Below are 12,577 nucleotides of genomic sequence, written 5' to 3' on the forward strand. Positions count from 1 at the left end.
CTCTGATTAATGATCTTGAAATGCTTGTGCAAATGAGGACAGCGGTTCCCGATATAGCATGTAATCGTTTTCATATGGTGTTTAAAAATTGTTTTAGTGCTGCTATAAGGCTAAATGACAATTTTCAGGCTAATAGATATAAACGCTCGACGCAGCTCGTTCACATACTTCAACTATAAATAAAGAGCGTGAGTTGTAAACATCCTTCATTGTAGCAGTTCGGCGCAATGGTGCCTAATTTGTGCAGTAGGCTAACCCGATTTACAGAACTTGAAATGAAAATCAGTTTCTGAAGATCTCCCAGATCATTTTCAAAGCAGTAGGCTACCTATTTCTACCGTCCCGCCTCTTCGTGAGGGTCAGCCGTGTGTGACCTATTTCTGTGGACCTCCCCTTTACAAATCCAACTCATTTGTAATGACGGGAATTATTGTGCAGCTGTTAGCTTTGTCCGGTGAGTCCAAAATCTGCTCTTCAGCAAGGTTTTTGTCAGTTTAGACCGCGTTCCACTGTATCTGATCCTAGAGGCGATATCGGAATGTGCATCTTGAGCTGTTGGTTCATTCTCAGTGACGTAATCGTTACGGTTAATCTTGGGGTACTCACCTGAAACCTCAGCCAAGCAGCGGTGATCTTAACGCCAGTAGCTCCTCAGAAGAGGCGGACGCACAGTGGTCAAGGAAACAAAACGCCAGTATGATACAGCCTCTGGGTTTCATGCCTGACTCACCAGTCCGCATCCAGTGAAACGGAAAGGCGTCCAAACGGAGTTGTGACTATAAAGAAGTAACTTTTGTGTGAGTTGAACGAGCTTGAAAAGTCGGTGGGGAAAAGCATCGTAGGAGCCAACTTAGTTCTTGTGTTTTTTTAGTTTAACGGTGCCCGAGTCATCGCTGCACGCACCGGGAGTTTTTAACATGATCAGAATCATCTAAAACCACACTGCTCTAAAGGTAAGCGCATTCCTTTACTTAACCTGTTATTATTGGTTTACCCTAGTGTTTGCTGTGGATCAAGACTTAAATACATTACAGTACATTAGAAGGGAATCTTTTTGATGCATCATACATCGTTTTGTTTTCACAAGTCAGTACACGTGTGTCACTGCCAACAAAAGTTTTTTTTTATTTTTTTTTTTATTTATTATATTATTATTTTTATTATTTTTTTGTATGCAAACAAACGAATCGTATTTGTAGTGTTTTAATCGTCCTACAGTTGCCTGGGGCTATATCAAATGCGAATATTGCCACTGAAAGCATGTGCTACCTACGCAACTGTAGGCTATGTTTGGTGTCTTCATCATCATTGTATGTGCCTCCTGCCTAGTGCCTTTCGTAGATTTTTAAGATCGGGGACTATATCCAAAAGTGAACACAGTATTATGAGTTGGACCGACAAATAAATATTTAATTTTATTGAAGTGTTACTATGTATCACAGTGTCACGTGTGCCAGTCATTAGCAGTAGGCAATGTGAGTCACCTTTCCTGATTTCCCTGGGTTTGAACTCGTGTAAAAACGTGAAGTTTTGTCGAAGTTCCTGTTCGGAAAGGATTACAGTAGTCCGATCTCCACTGTAGGCTAATTGCGAGGAGAAATTGTTTCAGAAACAGGTGCCTTTTTAGGGCTGTTTTTACAGAGAGGATGTTTATGCCTCTAGTTACTCATCTTTTCAAAGTGAAAACAAAATTCCTCTTCTATTACTGTGACCGCTAGCATGTGCACCTGTTATACCGAATGCTCTCCGCGAATTCGACTTTGTTATGCTTTAAGATTAGATTAATTTATAAGATTTATATAAAAAGAATCACAAGTATGCATGCTCTGTGTCTTTGGATCTATTTAAGTCAAGTTATATATTAAACGCCACTTTTTATTTTTAAAAACATTTTTTTTTTAAAGAAACCTTCCTATTTACTGACATTTCGAGGAGCCATTGGGTGGGAATATTAATTTCCCATAGATATCACACTGTGTTGTGATCATCTTCTTTTATTTTTATAATTATTTTTTAAATGCAATTGATATATTATTTCATGTTTTATTATTTCATTTGATATACTTGAATTACAATGCATTTCGTTTTTTTTTTTTTTTAAATCTGGTTTTCCATTACACTTAATACAGCGGGCAGGGTACGAGGAATTAATTTCTTAAGTGAAAATTAGTTTCTGGAGTTGAATTTGGGATGGCCACAGAAAAAATGAACTATAAGTGACAGGCTCAAATAGCGTTTTGAAGACGGTGTTTGCATTCCACATTGTTATTCTGCTCCAAAACACGGGAACACGTTGCAACTACGACAAAACTGACAGCGATCTTGTGGATTTGTGAGTCAGGCGAATCTCTGCATGTCTTAAATCTGATTAAGCTGCCATTGTAGGAGCCTCTCTCACTGACTACCATAAACACAGTTATAGAGATTACATTATTCGGCTTTTGAGTTCATCCAGTTTTATCCTGGCCTGTTCGTAAACTCTTCATACCAAACGGTGTGATTGAGATGAAAGCTTTTCGACGCTGGTATACGAGCGCATTACCTAGCCATGGAGCAGAGTGGTGAACACAAGAATATTCAAGGATTTTACTGCCTGTGGTGACTTAATTACATTCCTTATTCAAGCATGGCTCAGTGACAAAGGCCCCAAATAACTGCTGATGCTGATTTCCTGGGTGGTTGAATAGGATGGACCACATGTGTCAGTGGCTATGTGCTGAACTGACCTACTGTTTATTAGTTGCCCACAGGAAACCGACTTAGGCTGGAAAGAAAAGACTACTGTATCTCTTCTGATCATTTGAAATAGATTCTATTTGTGATATGGCATTTCAGTCTAAAGTACAGATTCCTGAGCTGCGATTAATGATGCCTTCATTTCTGTGTGGGTTTCTTCAGAGACATTATGACGCTCTGCTCCCCGGGCACCATCCATGTCTTGATCGTCCTTCTGGAACTGTGGGCAAGGGCCAGGGGGGAGTGTGAGGACCCACTGGCCAGCTCTAAACTGAACCTCTCCGTGAAGTACGAGCTCCTGAACTTCCAAGCAGACACCCCCATCCAGAACCTGGTGGCGTTTGATGGGCGTGTGTACGTGGGGGCAGTCAACAGGATTTACTCTCTGACTGAGGACCTGAAGGAGCTCTCCGAGTACAAGACCGGACCTATCCCACTGCAAGATAACTGTCCCCCATGCCAGAGCTGCGATAATAAGGCTAATGCCTCGTCGAGCCTCACAGTGAACAACACCAACATGGCTCTGCTGGTGGAGACCTACTACGATGATGAGCTTTTCAGCTGCGGCTCCGTCCACAGTGGCGTCTGTCACCGGCACCTTCTGCTGGATGGCCCCCAACAGGATGCAGAGGTGAAGTGCATGTACTCACCCAAGACCAACGGGGGACGCCAAGGCTGCCCTGACTGCATTGCCAGTCCTTCTGGGACGCGGGTGCTGAATGTGGAGAGCGGGGGCGTGGTGAGGTTTTTTGTGGGGAACACGGTAGCCCCCGGTGACCCGGCGGCGCCCCCGCAGCACACGTTCTCAGTCCGGCAGATGAAGGAGACCCAAGATGGGTTTCGCTTCTTCTCAGAGCAGTCCTACCTGGACTTGGCTCCACAGCTGAGGGGCAGCTACCCAATCCGCTACGTGTACGCCTTCGAGAGCGGCCCGCACGTCTTCTTCCTCACCGTGCAGCGGGAGGACGGCGCGTCGCGCTCTTACCACACGCGCATCGTCCGCACCTGTTCCTCGGACCCGGAGCTGCGCCGCTACGTGGAGATGCCCTTCGAGTGCATCCTGACGGAGAAGCGGAGGCGGCGCTCGGCGCGGGTGGAGGTCTTCAACGTCCTGCAGGCCGCCCACGTGGCGAAGGCGGGGCGAACGCTGCGGGAGGAGATGGGCCTGCAGGAGGGCGAGGACGTGCTGTTCGCCGCCTTCGCCCGCAGCCGCCAGGACTCCCCGGACCCAACGCGCAGCTCCGCCATCTGCGTCATCGCGCTGAGAGACCTTAACATCTTCTTCAGGGACTTCATCCAGAAATGCCACACCAAGCGCCCCCAGCACTTCACCGGATCAGACGAGAAGCGCTGTTTCAACCTGGTAAGAACGGGGTTATTGAGGGTGGAGTTCGTGGTTATAAAAAAATAATCAAACCGTGATCTCAAGATAGTGTAAATGTGCATTTTACGCAAATGCAGTTATTAATGCATACGTAAACTGATGTAACATAATTCATTTTGCGCAGCCTTCCACCTGGGACTTACAAACTATAGGTGGCTCAGTCTGTTCCCTCTCCTGTTCTCCACGCTGCCAACCCATGTGTGAATATACTGTGAATATATTCACAGTGAATATATTGTAATTAAGAGTCTGGGCATCAATAATTACAAAAAAATGTCGACTTTTCAAAATACTATGGCCATTAAATGTGAGTCAACTGTTGGGGGTGTGGCAGTTTTTTACAAAGACAGCTGAAAGGAACACTTTGTCTGATCATCACGAACCTTGTCATACATGTGCAATGGCTGTCCCTGAGGCAGCATGCTAATTTTGGTGGCCTTTTGCCAATAGGTGGTGCTGTAAGAGGAAAATAAATAAAAATACCTCTAACTCCTCAATTGCTTGACCAATCAAGTTGAAACTTTGAATGCTAAGCCTTTCTGTCAGTCTCCCATTGGCTGACCAATGTTAAAGTCATATCTGAAAAAATATGGCTGCCATTAGCCAATCAGTTGTCAGTGGGGATGTGACAGGCTTAGCAATGCCTGGTCATCATGAAACGTGCATGTATTTTGACCTCTAATCTCAGGAATACCATGTCAAATTTTGGGACAGAGGTTGCAAATTCAAATTGCAACATTCACCAAATATGTGTACCTCAAAGCTTAAAAATTAATAATTGCCGCTTGGACCCCGTTAATTACTGCTTGTGGTTATATTTTGTGATTGTGTTGCTTTAACTAAAACCTGCAGTTCTTTTTGAGTGGCTGATGGTATTACAGTGGTGACCAGAGAGCTGTAAATGTCCATTTCAGATGTGAAAGGAAAAAGGGGGAAATTATTATTTAAACATTTTGATGATATTATTTAACATTAAGCCTGTAGGCTTGGAGTGAGGGCCTTTGGTGCAGGTATGCAGAAGCTAATCACTCCAGCTTTCTCTCTATGCAGCAGAACACTGGCCTAGTTCCGTTTCCGACCATCAGTCACCTGGTGGGCTGTGTACAGGCTCCTCTGTCTCTGCCCTGTTTCTCCCATCCATCAGCATTGATTAGATAAATCTTTAAATCATCGGATCAATAGCGACATGAATTTAACTGCTGACCACCCCCCGGGGCTCGTCGATATCTTTAAATGCCATTAGTTTCTTGATTTAATTATCTGCTGTATTTTTGTGGCCTGTCCCCGTATTTCACTCAGGTACATGTTGCACACACTGAGGAATACAGACGTTAATAAGCTTTAATAAACATTAATCTGAGAAATATAAAGACGCAGCCCCGGTGGAGTGGTGCTGCAGCTATACCTGTCTCTTGGCAGTAATGTAGTGTGCCTTCAGCTCTCAGAGAGCCATTGTGTGTAACTGCTGAATGGCATGAACCCAGCCTCTGGGTGGATTCCCGTGGAAGGGAGGGCAAGTGTGTCCTTTGCCCCCCCCCCCCCCCCACCCTTCCTGGCACGCATCTGTCTGGCAAAGGAGGGGGGGCATCTTAACACATTAATCCATGACAACAAAGCCAGCACTAAATACAGTACATCGGCACATATTAATTCAGCAGTTGTCCTTACATTTCACTTAGTATTAAATTTAAGTGCTTTTTTTTTACTTCACACATTTGGCACATTCATTTTGTTGATTGCTCAATTCACCAAACTGCTTTCGTGATAATGCTTGCATTTCATTGCAAGTCTAAGTTATGAACATGAATCCAGGCCATAATATGGAAGCTGTTTAGTTTAATCTTAAAATAAATAATACATCTACCTCTTCTGACTTCTTAAGCCTGCTGTCTGCATGTCATTTTAAAACAACAGCCAGTAGGAAGACTGACTTGGAATTTGCTATGGTTGTCATATTCTGATCTCTAAATGCATCGCATCACTGCGTGTCATTGTGGACATAAAGATGGGGGGGAAAAAAAAAGATTGCCAGTCTCTTGGTCTTACAGATTCCTCCAGCCGGTTTATGAAATGCGGTGGGATCATATTCAGTGTACCTCTGAATAAGCTGATCATGTTCCACTATAAAGCGCTAAATTTCACGCAAAGGCCTGGCTGTTTTAGGCAGCTGCAGGGCCTCAAACAGACGGTATTATTATTGCCTGAGGGCTGAATGGACGGATTTCATGTTCATGTGAAAATCGCCCGGCTTTGTCTGGGCTCTGCCTAACATCACCAAGCACTCCTCAATGTTTATTACAGGCAGAGCGCTGCACTGGAGCCAAAGGCAGCCCTGTCTGTTCCTTCAGAAAAGAGCATGCTGTTAACTTTCTGTTAATAGGAGAACAATATATTAACTGGACAAATGATCAACGGACTGGTATTTTCCCGACATGTGGCTGGTAGACCAAGCCAAAACTGTGTTTATCAGTCCAAGACGGGCCATTTTGTTAAAGTTTGGTGGCAAAGAGTCTCATGTGAAGCTGCAGTGAAAGGCATGAGAAGAAATATAGATATGGAGAAAAAGAAGGAGTGATAATACACACAAGCAGGAAGCGGTCTTGCATAATGAGCTTAAGACAGCCACGACCTTACAATTGCATGGATACAGAAAACTTGAAAATTTGAAAAGCGTGTCTAATTCAGCCAAGCTTTATTTTAATGTCAGAATTAATCTGAATGGATTAGGGTGTTTCCTTGGTCTTAAATGACTGGAAAACAAAAAAGGTTGTGGGGAACATCTGCTTAATCCAGCCCTAATAATGCCAATTTGATGTAGGAAGTGGCATCTCTGCTACAGAGACCCCAGATAGTGTCACATCAAGTGTGCTGGATTAAAAATAGTTTATTTGTCCTAGTAATGGACTGTTCTCATTAGAGTGAAGCAGAAGTCCTTGCGATTACTAGTGAAAGCCAAATGAATTGTGTCCTTAATAGACTTAGTCTCAATGGGGAGGGATTGCAGACTTCAAAGAGCTTCCTTAAGCACTATTGATCCACTGGGTCTGCTGTTGTCTAGTGATATGGGTTAATAAAAGAGGAAGAAATATAGCCTCGATTTTCCCATAATTGCATGTATGCCTCAAATGGTGGAAGTTGGTCTCTTATCAGCAATGGCAAGCCACAGCCGGTTCCTATGAGAGGACATAAGTAAAACTTGAGTTTCCAAATAACAAACAGCCACATTTAACAGGTCACAATTATCATTAAATTAAAATGGATTCCTAAAAAAAAGCTGCCGGGGCCTGATTGGTTTTAAATTGAATCTTGGGACTGATTGATTGCTGTGTGTAATATAATTCCAAGAGGGTTTTTGATTGACAGAGGTTTTAATTATACTTGTAGTCCTTTTTAAACGAATATGCTTTATGTAGGGGTTCAAAAACTACACTAAATAGCTTGAGAGTGCATGTGACAGTATTGATCACCGTGAGGAGTAGTCCCTTTCCTCTTGCTCCATTGACATGTAATGAAATATGACAATGGATGCACATTTCTGGATACACCCTATAATCAAGACAGAGACTGAACCCTGTCTAGTTCTATAGCCACATGTCATAATAATAACTCACATTGGGTACATCTCATGTTGCTGCAAGTTTTTGCCCGTTGCTAAGCGCCATGCACGGAGTGGGAGGGGGGATCATGGTGCAGTGTTGAAATTGCTCTTTTCTGGGAGTGTATTTTCCTTGTTGGGGAGATATTCGAAATCAGTAGACCGATCTCTTGTGAAATGAAATGGAATTTTTGAATAAAGCTTTAATAACGTTTCAGTCAGGGCAAGTAGTACCTACAGTCCTTGCATGACGGTCTCAGTGCTGCTGTAGTGAGTCACCTGGGAGTGCTAAAGTTCACCCTTCATTAGCCCAATTGTTTTGCCCCAACAAGCCTCTGGTGACAGTGGGCGATAATTTGGTTGTGAATGGCCCGGACAGCTGCTGTACGTTTGCGAAGAAGCTGTGATTTTCAGGTGTGTGGTAGTCCGAAGACGACACGCAACATCTATAGCGAACTCCGATTTCTTCTCATCTCACATCCACTGGCACCAATCATTGGACAGGGCAGGTATAACACTGGCATCACGTCCTGTGGCAGTGTGGTGTCATTTCATGTGCAGATTAAGCCCATTGCTTTCTGTTTGCTTTCATCCATCAGTAAAGAGTTGGCACTGTGCAGATCCATTCCCCTTTACATGATATGGATGTATCAATCTTAACAGCTTTGCTAATGATCATCCCTTCAAGGTGATATGGAGATTAGTGAAGCTGTTCAACTTCTCTGGACTAATGACTATTACCAGGCAGTATAGCTTGGAGCCAACCAAGGAAAAACCCCAATATCAAATGTTCATAATTGTCATGTTTTAAGCCATCAGTGTAAATGTTTTGGTTTTGTTGTTTTTATTTTCAATATTTGCTCCCATTCGGCCGCTGTCAAACCTATCCTTCTGGAGGCACAGAAATTGCAGTTGAGTTTTCTCGGTTTGTTTTCTCAGAGTCAATATTTGCTTGAAGTTACAGGAGCAGAGTTGGTAGAACAAGGTTCATGCAGTCTGAAAGAGCAACCTCAAATATTCAAGAGGCTGGTGTGACCTCTATATTGTAGGTGAGAGAGCAGCCTCTTTATGTAACAGAACACTGCTGTGTTTTATATGTGATGGAGCTGTACACCCTCTGTAAACGTAAAAAAGTACAGCGGTCTCTATATGTTTGAGAGTAGTTTCTGTATGTGGAAGAGTAGTCTATATGTAGGATAGAAAGTTCTGTAAGTGATTATGCTGGGTAGCCTATATATGTTGGAGAATGGCCTTTGACAGAGTGAACTTTCTGTATGATACAGGGATCCCGGTGATTGGTGTTGGTTTTTTTGTGTTCTTGCCTGGTGTGCAAGTGTCCAATAAAATTTTGTTTCCCCACAGTACTTGCTAGAAACATAGCTGTACTTCCCAGATAAAAGAACAGTGAATGTGTGTGAAGCACAGAGCAATAACTGATAACGCTTACGCTTGCAATCTGTCTCCCAAGAGGGTAGGCCTTAATTGCTCGTTGACTGAAGCTGTCAAATAAATCTTAGTCAAATCTTGCAAGTTGCTCTTTCAATATGCAGGTGCAAGTGAGATGCTCTTTTTAGTGCGATTAATCCTTTCATGACCTTCTTAATAACTCCATTTTAATGTGCCTGAAATCTCAGGGACTGACATGGTAAGAGTACAGGACAGTAACAGAGGATTTCAGCGCAGGTTCACTCCTAAGAAAACTGATGTGGATGCTAGCATGCAAAGAGATTTCTGTTCCGATCGATTGACGTTCGTCATGGCGATTTCCATTTCCTGGCACTGGGCAGAACTGAAGCAGAAATCCTCACTCCGTGCACGCAGCAAGCCCCCTCATGCCCATTTCCTTTGCTGCAGTCTCTGAAATGCCTTGGGGGGGGGGGGGGGGGGGGGGGGGGGATTAAACAGCCCAGTGAATATGCAGCGCTCGCGAAGCTGGTTGAAGTGGCCGGCGTTCTGGTCCAGTCGCTCACCCTTAAAGTGACGTCAGCAAAGCTTGGCCATTTGTTTTCGTCTCTCTCGTGTTTACCTGGAGCGCAACTCAAGATGACTGAAGTCCTCGCGGAGCAGGAAGAGAGCTTGGCGATAGCTTAGCTTTTGTTGCCCGGAGGCAGCTGCCTCCTCACTGTGTGGACTGAATCCCATCTTCCTGGTTTACGTGGTGTGTGGTTCTACTTCACAACACGGGACAGTTTTGGTGTGATCCCAAATCTTGTGTTTGCGTACTGATGTAATAGCTAGGCACAAACTGACTGTTCCTCATAAACAACCAGGATACTGATCTTATGACCCTCACTAGTTCAGACCAGAAAGTGGGTGGGCCACAAAGCATTAGCTAAGTTCCAAGCCAAATACATTGCTTTGAGAGGGATTGTTGCAGTGCTTTGATGGTTTCTGATTCCCTATTAGAGATTTCAGGTTAAGGCACTTTGCTGGGCATAGTTTACCCAAGGATACTCTTACAAGAAGACAGTGGGCTGTTTGAGGCACAAACAGCTTGATGAGCCTTGGGACAGATCCAGGTTTAACTGAGTTCACGTTTTATTATTGTTCATTTTGTCAACTTGAATAGCAGCATGGACAAACAATATTACTTATTTACTTGGCTAACTTAGCAAAGGTGAGATGGGTCTAATCTTTTGCATAAAGTATATATACACAAAGAAAATATGTTGGTTTACAGGTGTTTTTCATATGCCTCCAAGCAGGAATATGTGATTGCTGTGTATGTGATCAGAACTGTTTTTGAAACGGCAGTTTAAAAAAACCTTATTCATGTATTTAGCATAGCTCATTCAGTTGGTGAAAAATATCTATTTTAACATTTAGTAAAAATGCAGTGGATGCAGACTAGTAATATGCCATCATTAGATGTAAGATAGAAATGTGGACAAATATGCTTTGCTTCTGTCAATTTGTTCTCACGCCGTCTCAAGAGAATTTTGACAGAAGAAAACGTGGACTGGAAAAGGAGACCTGCTTAGAGCTGCCATTTAAACATTACTCCCTCCTCATGTCCATGTCTGCATGTCATCTCTTCACTTCTCCTGTGTTGTGCCCCCCCCCCTCATTTTTACATACCTGCTCTTCAGATTTGTTTTTCCTGTCACTCGAACTGAGAATCCTTGACATTTGACCCCATGATTCTGCTGTAAGGCAGGTCCTGTTCAAACATTACATTTTTGGCTGACTTGGGGGTTTTGATGTTAATGCCAGTCTGAATTTTACCCATCATGAGCTCAAATAGGTATTTGATTTTAAGGGCATCAGTGTGGTGTGGTTAAATGACCTTCATCATCAGTAAGACTTACTGTTACTGGCTGGAGTATCCTCACCCCATGAAGTGGTGTCCAGAATTTGAACTGTAAACAGTCTTTCAAAGCGACTGAGTTGTGGTTTCCCCTGTACTGCAAACCATGGTTTCACACCAGTTCACATATTTGGTGTCAGATTTTATCTGTAAGATTAATCAGCACTACCTGTTAATTCCACACCCCCAAAACCTCCCAAACACTTAACCCAAACCCCAGTGACCGTCCCCACCTCATATCGCCCAGCTGCACAGAGCGTCTGGTCTCTCCCTTAATTTCCTCCCACGTTGACTACCCACCCCCCCCCCCTTTGAGTGACAGGACATTGTTTCAGCCCCTGGGTATTTTTATTCTTGTGCAATGTCTGAATATCCTGAGCTTCGGCCCATGTAGCACAGATGAGTTTTCCATTTTCTCTGTGTGCATGAGTGCATGCATGCGCACACGTGTTGACTTTTTTGAATTTACATTTACGGTTATCTGTTTTGTTTGTTGTTCTCACTCTGTGCCAGCTCCTATCCACGCCCCATCCTCACGTACCTTCAGGTTGTACTTTATTTAGTTTATTCTCTCTGGCACCAGCGTGTGTGTGTTGGTATGAGTATTGACACACCATTTCACAGAACAGCATATGCCATTGGCTGGATTGTTTCACACAGTTTAGGACAGCCACTCCAGCGAGAGCCTGTTTGTTTTGAACCAGAGACTGTTGACCCGCCACTGATAAGCTGGGGTTAGATGTCATAACATGAGACCTGACCATATTTACAACAATAGGTTATCCAGTTACCTTCAGCGAGCCTTGTGTTGGCCTCCAAGTCGTTAATAGCATAAGCACCCCCATTACCTTTTACAGCTCTGCAGACTGCACCTGTGTACGCAGCCTCTGCCGGCTTCAAATCGCTGGGAACATGTACCACGTTGCCACAATCACTTGACCAAACACAAAAAGCAGTACTTTTATGGACCAGAACTTTGATAAACACTATACACTTTCAGTTTCTGCGAGTAAACTGACCTGTACTTTGTCACTAGCGTACTGATGTTTGGACGTAGGTACATGAGCACCTCAATGATGTCTCGGTGAGTGAATCTGTTACCGTTTGAGCTGATAAAGCAGAACGGTTGTGAGAGAAAGGGGCTTTCTTACGCATTTTCTGGGCTGGCAGCTTCCCATGGAAAATTAGTTTTTTGTGTTTAAAAAGTTTATGGTACACGGAATCTTATATTTCCCCAACACCCCGCTCGGCCCATGCCAGTTCCATGTGGGACTAATTATTACACTTTATATTCAGAATTAAAGGTGGGCTGTGCATCATGGGAAGGATGCCCATGCTGGATCCTGCTGGATCTAGTGGGACTGCTGACTCTGGGAACGAGGCTTGGCCATCGTGTCCTCACGATGAAGGCTCACACTTGTTTTGTTTCTCTGATATAAGTAACAAGCTTATGGCCTGAAGGAAACTTTGTGCTTTGTGAGCCCAGCCATCAGTTTTGGGGAGGGGGGTGATGTCAGGCATGGCAGAGTCAGTAAATTATCATTGAGAATGTACC

General features: G+C 43.7%; 1 protein-coding gene across 1 annotated transcript in view; it reads left to right on the forward strand.

The window, feature by feature from the left end:
- Positions 1-314: 314 nt before the first annotated feature.
- Positions 315-12,577, forward strand: part of met (MET proto-oncogene, receptor tyrosine kinase) — a 41,776-nt gene continuing 29,513 nt past the window's right edge. Inside the window, exons 1-2 of the mRNA XM_035425473.1 lie at positions 315-953; positions 2,899-4,099. Coding sequence (XP_035281364.1) covers positions 2,906-4,099 — 1,194 coding nt within the window. The 5' untranslated portion in view covers positions 315-953; positions 2,899-2,905. The remainder of the gene's footprint in view (positions 954-2,898; positions 4,100-12,577) is intronic.

The sequence above is a fragment of the Anguilla anguilla genome, chromosome 7 (genome assembly GCF_013347855.1).
Source record: "Anguilla anguilla isolate fAngAng1 chromosome 7, fAngAng1.pri, whole genome shotgun sequence".
NCBI classification, from domain to species: domain Eukaryota; kingdom Metazoa; phylum Chordata; class Actinopteri; order Anguilliformes; family Anguillidae; genus Anguilla; species Anguilla anguilla.